Genomic DNA, 19,887 nt, shown 5'->3' with positions numbered 1-19,887 from the left:
GTAAGGGCGTGGCAATTAAGTGGGTTGGTGTTAAATGACTTGTTCAGGATCACATAGTTAGAAAGTATCTGAGCTCACATTTGAACCCAGGACTTACCAGTTCTAGGCTTGGCTTTCAATCCACCAAGGCCCCTAGCTGCTCCTCCCCCTCTCCCAAAGGCTCTTTATTATTGCTACTTTGGTAGTTTTGTTTTATTCAAGGTGACAGACAGAAACATGGCCCTAACAGAACACAAACTTCAAACACAGAGGGCCTGGGCTCCCAAGAATGCTAGACGTGGGTGTGCTTTGGCTAGGGCACATCTCACCTTTGAAGCCACTGCTGTGGTCTTCTTGGCCATTAGAAAGTCAGTCTGGTAGGAGGGATAGTAGGGAAAAGAACTGCAGTCCATAATTTCCTATGGAAACATTATGGCCAAAGTCAAATGCAGCCTACTGGATGTGTAGCAGTCACAAAGTCTTCAATTCACTTCTAGTGTTACCCTGGTAATCAGCTAGAAAGGAGATAAATTGCCAAATCCAATGAAGCTAATCTGAATCTCAAGCTAAATACAAAAAACCAGGGAATAAGGATTAATTGTATTATGTTGTATTTCTAATTTTAAATGTCTCCTTAGAATTAAGAAGATCTAATATTTTAAAAGAGACAATGAAAGGCTATGCTAGTGCTGTCTTTGGATTAATGGGTATTCCTATCAGCCAATTGGAGATTTGAGAGTTGAGAACTTTCTCCTCTTCTTCAACCAATGGTTAATGGTTACAATGGCAGTTTGGTTAATCTAACAACTGGAAAGGAGAGGATGAGAGGAAAGAATGGGAGAGGGTGGTGGAGATTAGAAAAGTGTTGTCTTCATAGGTGTTCACTTAGAAGCACCTAAGAATGATGAATTAAAAGTGTATTCTTTTGTAATAGAAGATTACAGTTGAATTAATGTGTTCAGTTTTAATTGACAAACTATTAATAGGCTGAGAAGAGTCCAGAATCAGATAATCATGTTAGTAAGAGTCTTGAAGCTAAGAGCATAGTGAATAGTTGAAGCAAATCAGGATATGCATATCGACTTCCCAAGAGAATGTTTTCCCCTTCTTGGGTGGGGAGATCATGTCAGTTTTGTCTTTTGTATCCCTAGGGCCTAATACGGTGGCTAGATTGAACTAAGAATCCTTTAAAACTCTTTTTGTTTTCAACCTATGGTAATGGGGCACGTTAATATAGAAACTGGCATATGCTATAGCTTAAGTAAGATTGAATATTGTATACTGTGTAACTGTGTACACTGAACACTTGGATATCACAATTAATCAAATAATATGTTAGTCCACCATCCCAATACCATCATCAAAAAGGGGGTTCCAAGATTATACTCCTAAGAGCACAATATGCCACAAAGACATTACAAATGAATCTGCTATCCAGAAGTTAGGTTTTATGCCCCACTTAGTCATTCACATGTTTTTCTGCCTTTGAACAAAATTATTTTTGGAATTGTAAACATCTAGCCTACCTCTGGTGTTGATGCTTAATAGTTTTTAAAATTAGGGGAACAAAAATACTTCATGAGCCTTGGCTTCTGAAAATCTAAATCAAGAGTGGGCAGCCCAATAACTCTGGAGGTTGGGAAAAAGATAATACATTCTAAAGTCAGGGGTGGGACCCTACCAGTCAGGATTTGTAGCAGTATTGTATTAAAGGCAATCACTGATACCAAGGTTTTCCTCCTACCCTTTTCTGTTTTTCAAAGCACAGTGTGTTAGTATAGTTAAAGAACAGAGGAAAAATGTAGAGATGCAAAACAACAACAAACTATGGCACCAATTCATTATCTAAATATATAATGTTTTTCTAGTAAGAGTGCCCATGTTGGACCAAAGACACTTGAACACCAAAGTTGATTTAAGTATAGGCATTCTTATCTATCTATCTATCTATCTATCTATCTATCTATCTATCTATCTATCTATTTATTTTTGCATTATGCTCATGGTCCTCTTCAGCAGGCTAGTGAAACTTACCCCAACCTCCTTTCTTGGTATTTTTAAAATATACATAAAGTGAAATACCTAGAATTATAAAGAAAAAATGGAAATATATTTATCTGTCTCTTTATCCATCCATCCATCCATCCATCCATCCATCCATCCATCCATCCACCCATCCATCCATGCATCTATTTCTCTCTCTCTCTTCCCCCCGCCTTCCTCCCTCTCTCATATTTCCTAAACATGTTTTGGATTATAGTTTAAGAATTCCATGGAGCAATGGTGGAAGATTATTTGTGAATGATCCTGGAGGGAAGTGTCCTGTAGAGGACAACATTACTTGCCAAAGTGACACTAACAAAAGAGAGGTGCAAAAACATGTAGAATCTTCTCTCTCTCTCTCTTCCCCCCCACCCCAGGGAAAAAAATAAAACCTGAAATCATGCAAAGATGGAGTTATTAAATGAGGAAGAAAGTGAAAAATTTGTTTAAAAAATCTATAGATCCAAGATTCCCAGGCATCAATATCAAACTATAGTACTAATTTTTTCCTCTGATAGTATATTTGCCACAATTCTCAATTAACAGATATTTTTGTACAACTACATTATAATAATAATTGATGTTTTGACCACGAGGCCCAAGGTATTAAAAAAACACTTTTGAAACATCAAGAAAAAATTAAATATATTTTACTGATTTCCAAACTAAGTTTTCTTATCCATTTTAGCCGGTATCCATAGTTAACTAAACTTCCTTTCTCCAACCATAACTGGCAACTTTTTACTGTATGACTCTATCAAAAAAGAAAAATACCTGAAAAATGAGCTTTTCCAATCTAATTATTTCCTAAATGTTGCATAAATGATTCTTAAAGAAGATGGAGTAATTAGTTCTACTCTGGAAACCAAAAAGATCCAGTCAAAACTCACTTAACAAGGTAATTTTATAGGTAATAATTATTTGCAAAATGTATGTAGGATGCGGTATGGGTTGACTCATTTACTTTGCATAGTGTTGTCAAGAAGAAATATAGTTATATTAGTTAGACTTGTCTTGTTCCCTCTTTTAAAGATTAAACACAATTTATCATTATTAGGATAGACTATCATTTTAACACTCTCGAAAAGAAGGAAACATTTGCCACATTTATAATCCATGAGAATCCTGCCACACGATTGTGCTCTAGGAGCAGAGGAAAAGTGGAGGATGAAGTATGAGTGCTAAAAAGCATCATGTCGGGATTTGGTTTCTATTTAAGCTGCCTATAAAAGAGATGTGTATAAATACAAATCGAGTTTATGAAAGGGTGAAACATAATAATATGCAATAGAATTTAAAGCACAATGAAATGAATAAGTCATATTTGTGTTTTGTTTCTTCCTCATTAAACTGTAAATTCCTTGAGGGCAGAAACTTTCTTTTTTTTTTCATATTTGTGTCCTCAGCATTTTGCAGTGCCTTGGGCACCTAGTAGGATGCTTAATAAATATTGAATGACTATTATTGACCATTCTAATTATCAAATATTTTCAAATGATGTTTGGATGATAATTAATAATCAGATAGATGGTGAAAAGGGTAGCCAGAGTCAGGAAGAAATGAGTTCAAATATGGCCTCAGGTGCTTACTAACTGTAGTCCTGGGTAATTCACTTAACCTCTCTCTGTCTCAGTTTCCTCATTTGTAAAATGGAGGCAATGATGGCACCTACCTTCCAGGGATGTCATGAAGATCAAATGAGATAATGATTTTGAAGAGCTTTGCAAACCTTTAAATGCTATAGAAATGCTAGCTATTATTAGTAGCTGTTATCGTGGGAGTGAGCCATCTTTCTGGGCAGGGGACAAAAAAAGTGAATGGGGTCTTTAAACTATTAGGCCTTCCTTGCAAAGCAGATGGCCCAAGCCTGTTACATACACATTAAGCTTAATTTTCTATATCTTCTTTACCTGTAAGAGCAATCTATCTGTACCAAAGAATGAGTATTCTCACCCATATCCATAATATTTCCAATTACCAAAGGAAGATTTAATTCTATTCATGATTTCTCAATTACTACAATAAGTCAATAGACTAATCTGTTAGCAAAAGATTTTCAACAAGTGCAATAGATCCAAAGTAGTGTTTTTCTGTTTAATTTGTTAACTGAAAACCTAAAAGGAAGCAGAGGGGGCAGCTGGGTGGCTCAGTGGATTGAGAGTCAGACCCAGGAGGTCCTGGGTTCAAGACTGACCTCAGACACTTCTTAACTGTGTGACCCTGGGCAAGTCACTTAACCCCCATTGCCTCGCCCTTACCCAGTATTAATTCTAAGATGGAAGGTAAGGGTTTTAAAAAAATAAAAAATAAAAGGAAGCAGAAAATTATTTCTGCGGAATACTTCTTAAAAAAAACAACTAGACAATGTTCAGAAGGAAATAAATCAAGGGTAGTTAGGTGTCATGGTGAATAGAGCACCAGGTCTAGAGTCAGGAGGAACCGGGTTCTAATCTAGCTTCAGATACTTCCTAGCTGTATGAGTCTGGGCAAGTCACTTAACCTTCATTGCTAAGCCCTTATCACTTCTACTTTGGAAGCAATACACATTATTGTAAGGGTTTTAAAAAAGAAAAGAAGCAAATAAATCAGAACTCATACTATGCAACAACCAAGAAATGGCTTCTTTTTGGAATAGCCATTTCTTTCACACTTTTCAAACTGTAAGAGTTCAGTGCTTCAAAGGGGGTTGAGCTTTTCCTATAGTGAATCTGTAGTAGAAATAGGGAATTCCCTCTACTACTATGGATGGACAACTATTCTACAATTTATAGTCTTAGAAAATTTCCTAGGGCATTGAAAGTTTAAGAGATTAAAAAAAACCCTTACCTTCTATTTTAGCATCAACTCTTTGAAGAATGGTAAGGACTAGGCAACTGGGATTAAGTAACTTGCCCAAAGTCATAAAGCTAAGAAGTGTCTGAGGTCAGATTTGAATCATTTCCTCCTAAATCCAGGCCTGGGGCTCTATCCACTGTGCTACCTAGATAACCCTGAGTTTAAGGGATTTGACTAGGGTCACACAATTAGTATGTGTCGGAGTCAGGACTTGACCTCTAGCTATCCTGATTTCTAAGGCTGGTTTTTTCATCGATTACACCATGCTACCTTAAATGCAGGAGATGCTTAATAATTGTTGAAATGAATTGAATTCATGATGAAGACAAAAGGACAGCAAAGACACACTAATTGGTCATTTTTTCTTGGCTTCAGAAAACCCTCAAACTATGTTTACTCTTTGGAAACTTCATTTCAAAGAATTTTCCAGTTTCATGTCCTAAACCGAGAGGTTAGCTGACTATTCATTCTCATTGAGTTTTATGCAAGGGACAGATGTGTTTCATCACTTGAATTCAAATTGAAAAACATTTCTTTCCATTTCTTATTAACTTTTAAAAACCTACAAATTCTAACTAATTAATCCTCTCTCCTGTGATTAAAAATGATCAACATGTCTGGAAAGAAGTTGCATAACTCCTCATTTGCATAGGTGTTAAGATATTTTTAGAGTATCGTGTTCTAGCTTCAAATCCTAAAACTTAAAAAATATAGTCAAGAATTTATTCATATGATGTATATGTATTGGGAAATCATTGTGGTATAAAAAACCAGAAAGCATTTATAACACATTTAAGGTAACTAAATACAAACTGATATTTTAAAAGAAATAGCTTCAGTTATAAAAATGTTATTTTTCACAAGGACTTGAAGCCATAAACAAAGACCTCTTGATATTTATTCTGTTCTAATGAGATCTCACTGTGAAGAAAACAAAGTAAATCTAGAATAACAGACATCTCAAACACCCAGTAAAATGAGGGGACATGGAAAATACATAAAATAAAGGAAACATATAAATATTTTTGTTTTCCATTTAATTTTCCAATTCCCAGTATGTAGCACTGGGCCATACCCTGATTCTGACCTAGAAGAAAGTACTATACCAAATTAGTGTGAGGGAAGGAAAGGAGGGAAAAGGATGTCACAGTACTGGCATTTATATACTTAATGGATCACCCAGAAATGTTTTGAATCTCACCAGTGGTGATGGCATAACATTGATATTAAATTTTGCAATTTGTCATTGTTTCTAGTGCCTAGCACATAATAGACATTTAAACATTGGCTGAATGAATGAATATATAATATATTACTTGTCAATATATCATTGGCCAACAAGAAATGGTTAACAACTGGTTTTGTTCAGAGTAGAAAGGGTATTCCCAGATAGATTTTCTTTTGCTCTTTCATTCTTCTTCTTCAATGCTAATTCTTATGTTCGAGATAGAATGGTATAACTTAATAACACTCTCTTCCAAACCATGAATTCTATGCAACATATACATTGTTGCATAGGAGAGAATAGCTGGTGATATACTTAGAATATTAGGATCTATCTTCTAAATTTCTACTAAATAAGTCTTTGTCCTTCCTGTTATCAATTTAGCTGATATGGCCAGTCAAGAGAAAATCTGAATTCTAATAAAAGCAAAAAGCAAAAGCAAAATCAAACCTAGTTGTATCCTTTCAGAATGTCCTGATGGTCCTTGCTTCTCTCTCCTTGCCTTTATCTTTGGATTCCTGAATGTTTTGTTATCTTCACTATTTTAAATCTACATTCTTAAGTATTTTGTTGTAACAACCTAAAAAAAACTAACAAATTTAATGGGTGACTATATATTTATCTTGGTAGAACTGTGATTTTACTTTACTCCTACCATGCAAATTTCAACCCAAACATTCCATTTCTTACTGGAGTGATCTCACTCATATTCTCTCAAAAAAGGTACCACAGAAAGTCTATCCAAAACTCTTGATGCCTTTCTCTAGATCAGTGATTCCCAAAGTGGGTGCTACCGCCCCCTGGTGGGTGCTGCAGTGATCCAGAAGAGCAGTGATGGCCACAGGTGCATTTATCTTTCCAATTAATTGCTATTAAAATTAAAAAAAAAAAACTAATTTCCAGGGGGCTAAGTAATATTTTTTTCTGGAAAGGGGGTGGTAGGCCAAAGAAGTTTGGGAACCACTGCTCTAGATACCGGGGTTCTTACCATTTTTGTGTCTGTCATAGATAACTTCTAATGAAGCCCACTGATCTTATTCTTAGAATAATGCTTTTAAATATTTGTAATAGGATACAAATAATTACAAAGGAACAAATGATATTGAAATAAAGTTGTCATTACACACATACTTCTCTCTCTCTCTCTGTCTCTCTGTCTCTGTCCCTCTCTCTGTCTCTCTGTCTCTGTCTCTGTCTCTGTCTCTCTCTGTCTCTGTCTCTCTCTCTCTCTCTCTTTCTCCATTTGAAGTTCATGGACTTTAATGTCTAGGTTTTTGAGCACTCTAGGGATTCCAGTTTAGTAATGGGTTACCAATTATTATTATTCACTCTTACAACATAACCAGCACACTTCTTTTTCTGATCATTATTTTTTTCAGTGATGTCTTTATGACACTTTTATGTGCAAGTCATTATTAGTAAGTCACTGTATTTTCTATCAACCTTGTATTTCCATTGACTTTTGATAATCATCTGCAATTCTAAGTCTTCAGAGACTGTGATATTCTAGAATCTATAGCCAATGAGAATCAACAGGAAAATATTGTTGTAAAAATATCAGTTTTGCATTTGGGAATAAGTAGGGATCACTGAAAATGCTGCTCATTTCTTCAAGTGCAATCTAGTTATTGTCTTGTACCTATTCAATTTTGGAACTGGCTTAGTCTCTTTTTACAGTATTTATCCAAGATACCTCTATTGACTGTCTATTCAACTGTTGGCTATAACATGAGCAATTTGTATCTCTCATTTGATTGTTTCTTCCTGTGTATTGCTAGGCCATTCTCTTTTCAGTGGCTACGGATCTCACTGTGGATGCTCTAGAATTCTGACTCGATGCAGTCAAGAAAAAAGGATGTTTTCTGTGATTTTATTATTTTCTTAATCTCATTTGTTGATTATATAGTGTTTATAACCTAAAACCTCAGAAATTCATACAGTTATTGATATAATCTTATAGTCCAGATTAAAATTATTAATTAAACATGATCCAGATTACTTAAATCAGGAAATTAGATTTTTGCCCCCTTCATCTGGTCAGATCAAATTCATCAGATTGGAAGTACGGCTTTCTGCTTTCTCTTAATTATTCACTACTTTTGTTTTTCGGTTACTATATAATTTCATGAAAACTGAACATGAAAGCATGGATTTTTGAGATTTTATTTGTTTCTTCACTAGAATCACTAGATTGAGAAAAAGACAATTATGGGTGTATCTTTGTTTCTTCCCTAAGTCAAAGTTGGACAAGTTAAAAAGGGTGAACATCTTGGGGTATGGTAATTATTAATGAGATAATAGGCAATGAATCTGCAAAAGATATTTGAAGATCTGAAGAAAAAGGGAAAAACTGTTCTATTGATTTGAAGAAGAATGGCTAATCTTTCCAGTGTCCTAAAACATAATACTGCTCCTGAATTTTAATCTCTCCTTTAAAAAAACCACAATCCATAAATTCTTTTTTTTTAGAATGGAGGAGGATTTCTCATCATACAAAGAAACTTTGAGTCAGCTACCCAGGATCCTGGTACTACTCAGCAGCATTTAGAGCTTTTAAAAAACCCTTTAAATCAAGGTTCATTATTTATTTATTAACATTTCTTTTGAGAATATGTTGTTGGTGGCAGCAGGACTGTTGGTTAAGATGTGGCTAAACCATTTCAGGCTGCAATGTCATCATATTTCAGAGGCTAATTAAGATGAATCTGGGTAAAGAATGAGATGCAAGATTTCCAAGGGTGATCTCAGGTGATGAACCAAGTGTTAGTGGTTTCAGAATCATCTCTCCTCCTCGCAATCTAGTATGTTGACATACATCTATATGTCATACTATCATATATATATATGTATATATATATATATATACACTGCTTAAATCTAGATTATTTGCATTCTTATTCTTATATCTGTTCATGTCCCGCTAAATATCATTTTGCTATTCTTGGCCTCACTTTCTTTATCTCCGAAATCAAGTTAATGACAAGTTTCACATCTCCCTTATGATGAGAGTAGAATGCTTTTAGTTTTAGAGAAAGAGTAGTATAAATTGTGTAATACAAAGACCAGTTTTTCTTCTTCCTAATATCCCAATTCTATCATTCCATGTCAGAATAAGCTATTGGAATAACTGCCTTTTCTTTCAGTATATGTTCGAAATGAAAATCTAACATTTTTGACTAAACAATAATTTTTCATCTCGATAGTTTTAAGAGAGAGAAGGAATAAAACAACAAAGGGCTAGTAACAAAAGCACGGCAGCTCTTTCCCAGGTGGTATACAAACTGAATCAAGTGGAAAATAAAGAGAGAGTTATGTATTGCATTATTATGCATTACTATATATACAGAGACAAAGAAGGAGAATTATATGCAAAGAGATATGAAAACAAATAAATAAGCAAAATAATCTTTTCATTCCCCACAAGCAGGTAAATAATGCAAATTTAAAATTAATTAAAGGTTACATAATCAAGCTGTTAACATTTAGTTGTATCCCTTTCAAATGTTAGGTCCAACTAATTTTTAAAATAATGCATATGCATCTTTTTTTTAAGCTCACTTTTGTAGAAAATATGCATAGGCTGCATAAAAAACCCAGGCTATTTATCATACTAAGGATTCTTTCTTTCTCTCCCTATTTCCTTCTTTCCTTCTGTCCTAAAATTAATGTTTAATACTTAATATTTCATTTTTGTTTTCTGACAAGTATATTCAACAATTCATATTTGCACTGAACAATTATAAGGGATTGTTCAATAATTAATAAAATAGCCACTTCTTGTTAGATTCTTCTCTTAAGTGATTTCTCAATGTGACCAATCTGAATAGTGTTCATTACCTTTAAAAAAGTCTTGATGTTTCATAGGAAATACTTTTCCATAAAATGTAAACATCTTGCCTTTGCCTCAAGTTCCTTTGGTTCTTTTCTTTTGTTAATGTCTCTCTGTAAGCTCTCAGGCCCCTCTTCATTTATTCCCTTGAGTCTCTACTGTTTCTCTAAAGGCCCTTAAAGATTATTCCATCTATAAGTTTAAATGAATGAGTTTGCCTGTTTGTGCTAGTACTATTGCTCTAAATGTTAAAAAAACCAAAACAAAACATAACCCAGTAGGATCTGCTACCAAGCTTGGAAATGACTTTCTCCCCGTCTTGGTTTGGCTGCCTCTTTCTCTTCATAGCAATTTCACATTCCTAGAATAACCTCCCACTGCCCTCATGCCAAGTTTCATCCTCCTCATTCCAAATTTATCTCCATCTGAATTTAGAGTTCGATTGAGAATTCTCCTAGTGCCCTTAAAAAGGCTAGAGTGGGCTAACATTCATATAGATTTCTGCCCACTGTAGTGGTATAGTCATCATGTCCTTCCTTTGTTGGAAGGTGGCCCAGTAATTTAAATGACTAGTGCAGTATATGGAGACACTCATTTAACCTGGAATTCTGAGCTCCTCCAGCAACTTAATTCTATACTAACAACTTTAGGTCATAATTATTTTCCTCTAGATATATTTTTAAATACTGTTCTCTGAGAACATGTCTTATTTCCCAAATCATCCATGAATATGCCAGATTTTATCTTGCCAACTTCATTCATTCATTCATTCATTTATTCATAGAACTTGCTATTACACAAAGGCATCAAATGGCTGAAATTTTTTTCAATTAGTTTCCATTTGATCCAAGCCAAGTTGAGTATGAATTCGAAAGGAAGCCTACTAACTATCTCTCCCCTTCTACTGGTTCCTTATCTTCTACCAATACAGAAATTCCTAGTTTCCCCTTGCCTTCATCACTCCCTTCCTCGTCAAGAGCTTTCCCTTGACTCTTCAAATGATCATTCTACATCTTTCCATCTTTTAATTGTTAAACTTTTAGAAAGAGTAGTCTTTACTCAGACTTCACTTTTTTTGTATAACATTATTTCCTTGGAATGAAGTGGCAAAATAGTACAATGGAAAATGTGTTATTTTTATGGTAAAATCTGGGTTCAAATATCATTTCCTGACACTACTTATATAAGGAGTCAATGTGATTTAGGAGGGGCAAACCTGACTCTGGAGTCAGATTTAGACACTATTTATGTAACCTTTTGCAAGTCATTAATCCCACAAGGCTTCAGTTTCCTCACCTATAAAAGAGTGGTGGACCTAGACAGTCTCCTGGGAAGGTATGAGACCTAAAAACCCTTGTCCTTTACTTACAACCACATCATCCTAGTTCCCTTCAAGGTTATCAGGAAACCTTTAATTGTCAGATTTAATGGCCATTTCTCTGACATAATCTTCCTTCGCTGGCACTTAATCCCCTCCCAGATACTTGACTTTTTGGAGAGCCAAACCCTGTGGTTTCATTGACTGGTTTTTATGTGAAAAGGGTTATTTCAGATGGAAGGGGCAATCCGCAAAAAATATTTACTCTTATTGAACCATAAACACTATGAAGGCAGGGACCAAGTCTTTTTCTTTCTTTTTTTTTTTTTTTAAACTTTACTTTCCGTCTTGGAGTCAATACTGTGTATTGGCTCCAAGGCAGAAGAGTGGTAAGGGTAGGCAGTGGGGGTCAAGTGACTTACCCAGGGTCACACAGCTGGGAAGTGTCTGGCTTTCAATCCACTGAGCTACCCAGCTGCCCCACCATGTCTTTTCTAAACTCTGTATCTATCCCAGTACCTATATTAGTGTATGTATGTATGTATGTATGTATGTATGTATGTATATGTGTGTGTTACACTTTATAGGAATGTGATGGGGAAGATTTCTTCTAATAAAATTTGTCTCTGAGTTTTCTCCCTTCAAATTCTCTAAGAGAGAAGGCGGAAGTGGTAAATAAAACATCCTTTATTTCTTCAGCTGAAGCTATTCTTATTCCATGTTCAAAACATTTCTAATCTTTTAACAAAATTAGGCTAAAGGGATAAAGCACACAGGTGAGAACGGAAGTGAATGGGTGAAGAAAGCAATTAAAATGGCCATTCTTAGAAGCAATACTAGTGGGGGTGAGTGGGAATTCTTTGCTATAATTGTTGAGTTTTTGAATTGAAGCTATATTTCTTTTCTTTTCTCTCAAATTATTTGAAACACTGACAGCAGGCCACCAAGAATATACCTAATCCTTATTCGATGAAACTCAATATTTCAAGGGGGAAAAAAACCGGAAAAGAAATTCTAATTAAAATAAGCTTTTGAAAAGGTTACGACTTTTAATATAAAAGCTAAGCGTCTGAACAAATATACTTACTTTTGTCCCCTATGTTTTCTCCGGCGGCTTCCCCCTCTTCATCCTCCTCTTCTTCGTCTTCCTCTACCTCGGTGTGCTGCGCATCCTCCGGCTGGTCACACACGCTGATGGGTGCGTTCAGGCAGCAGTGACTGAAGCCGCTATCCCGGGGAAGAGTAAAACTGCGAGGCTTGCCCCCATTTCCATTCAACACCTGCATCCGTTCTCCCTCCAAGGGATATGGCCCATAGTGATCCTGCAGGTGGCATTTTTGAGTTGGAAGGGTGGACTGCCGCCTGTGCTCCGGGGAGATCACGGCGGAGTCAGAGAACACCGAGTCCTCGAGTGGGAGAGTCTGAAGGTAGTGCAGTCCCGAGCTGGTTAGGGGCGTCTCGATTAAATCCTGCCACGACCTTCGCTGGCTGGCCGTCTTGCGGATGGGGGACGCCGCGCTGCTCCCAACCACTTCTTGGCGGAATTCTTCGTGAGAGGACTGGGACTGAGAGGTCTCCGTAGAGGAGAGTCGACTGTGTTTCGGTTCTACGTATGGACTGGCACAGCTCATCTGTAAGAAGGAGTGCAAGTGATCAATCGCCGTGGAAATAATGGACGCCATTCTCCTCACTGAGGAAAGTAAGTTTGGTGACCACCGGCCAATCGAACTGATGGATCTAAGTGGACAAACTTGCTAGCAAGCTTAGGCACCATGGAGACTTCCTGAAACCTCAAACTTTAATTGCCTGTGTACTTGGCTTCCCCTTTTATATCTGTGATTCAGGACACCGGCCTTTCTGCCGTTCCATGAACAGGGCACTTCATTTCCTCTCTGCTCCTTTACTGTTGACAGCCTACGCCTCTCTTCCTGGTTTCCTTCAAAATTAAGCTTAAATCCTACGTTTACAAAGTAGGCCTTTCCTGGTCCCACTTCTCCCCTCCCCCCAAACCCAACCCCCCACTACTGGTGCCTTCTCTCTGATTAATTTCCGCTTAAAATACTTAAATCTTGTATGTGCAATTGTTTGCATATTATTTTCTTCATTGGAATATATAAGCTCCTTGACAGAAGGGATTGGGCTAAAAAAAAAAAAAACCAACCTTTTTTGTTATTCTATTACTTAGCACAGTGCCTGGCAAATAATAAATGTTTGTTGACTGAGTAGCACCCAATTTGTGTTTTGATTTATGCACTAAATAGAGAAATATTAGAGAATATTAGAATAGAGAAGCACTAAAATGAAATCATGGCAGGTTTTCATTTTTTTTAAATAAGAAAATATTAAATGGAAAAGCAGACATTAACAAGTTATATGGTCAAACATTTAAACTGTCTACATTAAAAGAAAAAAGTTTACAGATGAAATTAAAACTAAAAAATTAAATAAAAACAGATCTTTGAAAAGCTTTTAAGTAACATTTAAAGCTCACTTATAGGGCATAGTCAAAATCATAAAGAAAATATTAGAATTATTGACTCTGTTATCACAAATACCATAGTTTAAAATTTTTTAAAAAGTCATACCTATCCGGAGTCTACAAATGGTTATCAATGCAAAACCCTGTTTAAGAATGTTATACTAAACGGAGAAATGAAGCCTAAAATACAATAGAACATTGTGCTCCTGGATTAATACATTTCTTTTTTATAGACTCTATAGAAAACCAGCCATAGCTTTTTTGTAACAGCGAGTCCTCACATGAGATTTTTTTCCCTAGGGAAAGAAAGCATTAATGGTTTGTTTCTTAAAGAGTGGTGTATTTAGCATTTGCTTAGATACATGGACACTTCAGATAAATCAGTTCTTTTTTATTACAGGAAAGAAATTGGAAATTTATAAATGATAGCAAAGTTCTCTGTCAGGAAAATCTAATTCTAAAAGTGAGTTCTTAAGATTCATGTAGGCTCTCAATTGTTATTAAATGCTGGCTTTATATGACTGGCCAGCTACTTGAAAAGGTTCACTTTTATATAAGGTCAGCTTAGAAATTATTGTTCTAATTAAGGCTAGGGGTGTGTGGGTAGAGGCATTCCTAGCCCTCTGGGGCTCTTAGAGGGCTTTGGGGTTCTTTCGTTTCAGTGAATATTAGAGGAGGAAGAAGATAGCACTGGGCATTTTCTCCAGGCAGCAGGTATTTGATTTGCCTTATGTTAAATTATAGCATGCATCATTGGCTTCCTAAACTTTAGATGTCATTGTGCTCAGGAAGCCATTTCAACTAGGTTGAAATTATGTTCCCTTCCCCTTCTTTTATAAAAGTTTGAAATAAGAGTTCTTGAATAGAGTTATATTATGGAAAGAAGGGAGAAATATGATAGTTGTATCCTGCCACTTAATTCATCATTTTATAACTGACACCACTATCTGCCATTGCGTGGTCTTAGCCAACTCTAATCATTTGTGGAGTCTATTTTCATAGGAATGAGAGGAAACCAACCCTTCAAGTTAAGTCAGCAAGCATTTATTAAGTGCCTTCTATGTGCCAGGTCCTGTGTTAAGCTCTGCTATGGTGTTAAGTATGTTGGTTAAAATCTCACAGTTTTCCTTCCCCTTGGTAGAAGTCTCAGCTGCTCATCTTTTTCAGCACCTCCCTTTTTAGAAGGTCCCCAGGGGTAGGGCCAAAGTTCCACTGGGTAGGCCAATGCTGACAGATTAATTTAATTGCTGTACTGATTTTCTCTGTAGAGGAGTAAATCCGAGTGATGGATCTTTATAGCTAAACAAGTTATTGTTAGAAAACTGTTTAGTCAATTCATTAACTATAGTCTAATTAGTGGTTCTAATGGAATGGTTATTCATTTGTTATCATTAGTAAGACCCTGATTATTTCACGAAGACTATTAATGCAGCGATCAAAGAAGAGAATGGTAGGGAATTTTAAAGTGTATCTTTCCCAAGTCCTTGGAAATTTGAACATAAATCTCTTATTGATTTACATACAAAAAAGTGGTAGAAATACATGATTGAAAAAAAAAGAGAAGGAAGAATCTTGGTGTTAGAGAATAGCCCATGAAACATATTTTTCTCCTATCAGTAGAGTAGTGGGGACCACAGAAACTGAATGTTGCATACATAATCAAACAAAGCTGCTTTCTCAGTCAGTTTTGCTCAGATGCTTTTTCTTGTTACAAGGGAATAATATTGGGAAATTACAGTGGTATAAAAAGCAAATGATATCAACAATTTTTAATTTTAGGAGGATTAGCAAGAGTGATGGATAAGAGATGGGCAGCCTGAGAGCTGCACTGGTATTAAAAAAACATTAAAATATTTAAAGAATTCCTGGAGGATTTCAACTGTGTCAGATAGGTCTTTGATGGAGAGTTTAGCGAAAGACAAGGATAAGAATTTCATAGGATGAGAATGCATGGATAGGTTATAGTCAGCAATGCTTCTCATGCACTAAGTACTTAATATCGGTTTGTTTGAAATCCCAGGTCATTTGAAGATGTTTTCCTAATAAAAAGATAATACTAATTAAGTATTAATATATTGATAGTACTATATAGAAAAAATAATATAGACTAATGTATAGACAATACTAATGTATAGACAATACTAATGTATAGACAATACTAATTATAGTAAACTAAGGAGCCTTAATGAGTAAGCAATAACTATGAGTGGCCGTTGCTTGTTCAGTTGGATATTATAAAGATTATGATTTTTGTGTTAACTATGAGTCAAGAATTCTTATCATCAAACAGGATTTTCCTTAGCTTATGATTATGAACATAATTTGAGTAAGGTCTTTAAAATGAGTCTAAAATGCCATTTAGAAGCACTTTAATATTCAGAATTATATTATGGAAAGGAGGGAAAAATATGATAATTGTATCCTGCCACTTAATTCATTATTTTATAACTGACACCACTGTCTGTCACTCTATGATCTTAACCAACTATAATAATTAATTTATGAAAAATAAATTTATCAAAATGAGAGGAAATCAGTCCTTCAAGGCAAGTCAGTAAACATTTATTACTTTTATTTTTTATTTATTCTCTCAGGGTTTATTCTTCATTCATAAAAGGACTAGATGATTTCTAAGGTTGCTTCTGTGTGATTCTGTTTTTATGTCTAATTCTTTTAGGTAGAGACATATAATGTCTATACAAAATATGTATCATGTTGGATCTGGGTTTTCATTTACTGTATGTGTTATGATATCTTTTTGATTGTTCCTAAATGTAGGCAAATGTCTAGTTTATTGCTCTAAAGGATTTATTTGGTCTCAAAATAGTTGTTTCCCAGTTGTAACTACATATACACAAATTCCTAATATACATTTTAATCTTTTTTTTAATAAAAATTTTTTGAGGATGGAAGAAAGGTGAAATCTTATAAATCTACAACCAAATTTGTTATTTGTTGTAGAAAGTCTGAATATATTCAGCCTAGACATCTCACAAAAAATTTTGAAGTGTAAAATACATGCAAACACTTGCAAGGAAAAATTTTAGCTCTTTTTTTAAACAAAACATTTTTATTTTGCATATTTCTCTGTTAACCACTCTAGAAATATTAATATTCATGCAACTATTAAAATCCAACAGCATTCTAAGCAATTTTTCTTCATAAGCATGGTCATCTTTTTGGCCATCCTGTTCTGAGTCATCCAAGTTTCATACCTTGGGGTCATCTCTCTCTTGCCCTCCCATATTCAATTAGTTTTAAAATCCTATTGATTCTGTCCCTGCAACATCTCTAGCCTTCATCCCCTTCTCTCTATTCAGGCGGCCACCATTTTCATTCAAATTTTCACCACCATCACCTGAATGTAGGAGTATCTTAGTAAATGTATTACACCGATTGCTTGGTAGTGCCTCTACTCTGCACTTTTGGTTTTTGATCTTAATTTTCTTTTTTCTCGGAGGCTCCTAAACTCTGACTCTATTTCCCAAACCACCACCATCACCATTATCACCACCATCATCATCTTTTGATTTGAATAATTTCACCTTAATGAAGCATTTCTAAATAAATTTCTATTGCTCACTTACTGAAGGAGGTCTTGGATATGTATCATAGGGGGGTGGGGGACTATCTTGTTTAGGTGTCGAGGGAGTGTCTGCTTCCTCCTTGTCACTCTCACTCCAGTAATCTAAAAAGCACACAGATAAAAATACCATTAAGATATAGAAAAACAAAACAAAACAAAACCTTTCAGGTTAAACTTTTAAGATGTGCACTCTCATTTGAACATAACAAATGGATGGGCCATATCAAAATGCTCTAATTTCCTTTTAGCAGAGTCAGTTTATGGTGACTATTCTCTCAAAGGGAGTAGCTGACTGTCCTTTATGGATCTGGGGAGGTTTGTAGAGCCCATGCTGAAGTTTAGGGTGGCCTGAGTTCCAAGCGGAGGCATTTCACATCTTGATGAATCAGGTCACTGGATATTATTTTTTTCAGTTATACCATTCTACCATAAAAATGGAGTGATTACAGACGAACATGCTGCATATACACACACATGCTGGAGATATTCATACAGAGAGCTTAAAAAATGCTGAAAATTTCTCTCACTGCCTTCAATGGACTGGTTATCTAACAAACCCTGTATCCAGAGTCATGCTGACATCAGTCGCCATGACACCATACTCCCACCTCAACTTTGAAACACACGGCAATCACTGATACTTGCCAAATGAAAAAGGGCAAATCTGCCGGTGTGGGCTGGAAGTTCCAGACTTCCAGAATTCTGTTAAAAGGAAAGAAAATGTAAGCTGGTAGACAAGTGACTTGGCAGATCCTGTAATTTTTTTTTGGGTGTAATGGGGAGCAACCCAGAGAGACATATTAAAATTAAGCCAATTGTAGTAGAATAACTGGACAGCTAGGTGGTAGGGTGAATAGAGTGCTGGGCCTGGAGTCAGGAAGACTCATCTTCCTGAGTTCACATCTGGCCTCAGACACTTACTAGCTGTGTGACCCTGGGCAATTCACCAAACCCTGTTTGCCTCAGTTTCCTCATCTGTAAAATGAGCTGGAGAAGGGAATGGCAAACTGCTCCAGTATCCTTACCAAGAAAACCCCAACTGGGGTCACAAAGATTTGGACATGACTGAAAAATGAACAAACAACAAAAACAACCACCACCACAACAAGTAGAATAGGCACATCCCTGAATCTTTTTCATGAATGTCTCACTCCCACACACCACCCTCATGCAGTAGATGAATACTCAATATAGGAAAAGCCAATAATTTTATCTAAACCAATGGATTTGGTTGAATGGAAGAGAGTAGGGTTTTTTTTTTCCTTTTAGCTCTTTGTATCTATCTGATAAAACTTCAATTTATCATTGGACAGGTAATCTATAAGAACTTTTTTCTACATTGGCCATACAACCTCTATACCAGATCTTTTTATTAGTTTTCCTTATGTTCTGCCTAACCATAGAACAAAAATTTGTACTGAATAAAATTTTGAATCTTGACACTTCCTTCTGCCTCACTCATATCCCTCCAACTCAGAAACATGTTTTTATATGTCACTTTATCTGTAGTCTCACTGACATGATCCTGGTATTATAGGCTCTTATTATTACCATCTTCTAAGTCTATTAAAATTGCCTCTAGCTAACTAACTTTCCAGCTTCCTCCTCCTCCTCCAATCTATTCTTCCCACTGCTGCCAGATTAATCAAAAATATTTTGTCTTTTTATTCTTTTGCTTGCAATCTTCAGAGGTTCCCTACTGCCCACCATGTATAGCTTAAACTTCTTTGCCAGCCATTCAGGACACCGTACAATTCAGTTGATTACAAGAGACATTTATTAATGTGTCTAATATGTGTACAGTTGTACTTGGGATTTAGGAAACATAAAAAATTAAATAATCCTCACCTTCAAGAAGTCTAATCTCATATTAAGTCTTTACGTGTTTTTCCTGCAGCAAACTGGGCTACCCTCTGTTTTCAAAATTCAGCCTCTATTTTTTGGCCACTCCTGATTTGTCTTATGCCTAGATTGAGCTCTTGCCCCCTCTACTAGTGAATTCTTATCCACCTATTTACAAACTAAATTCTACATGAAGCCTTCTTTATCCCTTGATAATATCTTCCCCTTTGGATCTCATGTAGTACTTGTTTTATAATTCCTCTAAAAAGGCCAGAAACTCTAGAAAGGCAGGGAAACTGTGTTTACTAAACTTTGTATCACCTTCGCCTAGCTCAGAGATGGCACATAGTATGCACTTGATTAGTAAGAGTTTACTGAATGGTTAATTTGCATTAATCCCTGAAACCCAAGGGATGTAGTTTATTTTGCATTAAGATAGCAAGAGGAACCTAAAGATATAGACCACCATATTAGTCTCCCTTTCTCCTTCCTCATGCTAAAAATCTCTAGTAAAAGTAAATAAAAATGGCTTAGCTATTTTTGTAACTCCATTCTATTGTTTCAAAAGTTTTTCAAAAGTTTGCATTTTGCAATTCTGTAATTGTATGTTTTACACTTGCATTTGTACAAGTATGTTTTCATTGATTATGTGTTTTCATTTAAATTTTATTTTCTTTGATTTATATCCCTAATGCAGGTTAGCATAGATAAGATGTAGCAATAAGAATAGGATAAGTGTAAGAGTAAGACT

At 35.6% G+C, this 19,887-nt stretch overlaps 1 protein-coding gene across 1 annotated transcript in view; it reads right to left on the bottom strand.

The window, feature by feature from the left end:
- CNKSR2 (connector enhancer of kinase suppressor of Ras 2) overlaps nt 1-19,887 on the bottom strand; it is a 338,457-nt gene that overhangs the window by 25,185 nt on the left and 293,385 nt on the right. Inside the window, exons 20-22 of the mRNA XM_044669208.1 lie at nt 17,940-17,996; nt 17,296-17,396; nt 12,317-12,860 (exon numbers count right to left, since the gene is read on the bottom strand). Coding sequence (XP_044525143.1) covers nt 12,317-12,860; nt 17,296-17,396; nt 17,940-17,996 — 702 coding nt within the window. The remainder of the gene's footprint in view (nt 1-12,316; nt 12,861-17,295; nt 17,397-17,939; nt 17,997-19,887) is intronic.

The sequence above is a fragment of the Gracilinanus agilis genome, chromosome 3 (genome assembly GCF_016433145.1).
Source record: "Gracilinanus agilis isolate LMUSP501 chromosome 3, AgileGrace, whole genome shotgun sequence".
In the NCBI taxonomy this organism is placed as follows: domain Eukaryota; kingdom Metazoa; phylum Chordata; class Mammalia; order Didelphimorphia; family Didelphidae; genus Gracilinanus; species Gracilinanus agilis.
Note: the sequence above shows the minus strand (reverse complement) of the source record. Positions and strands in the feature narration are given on the sequence as shown.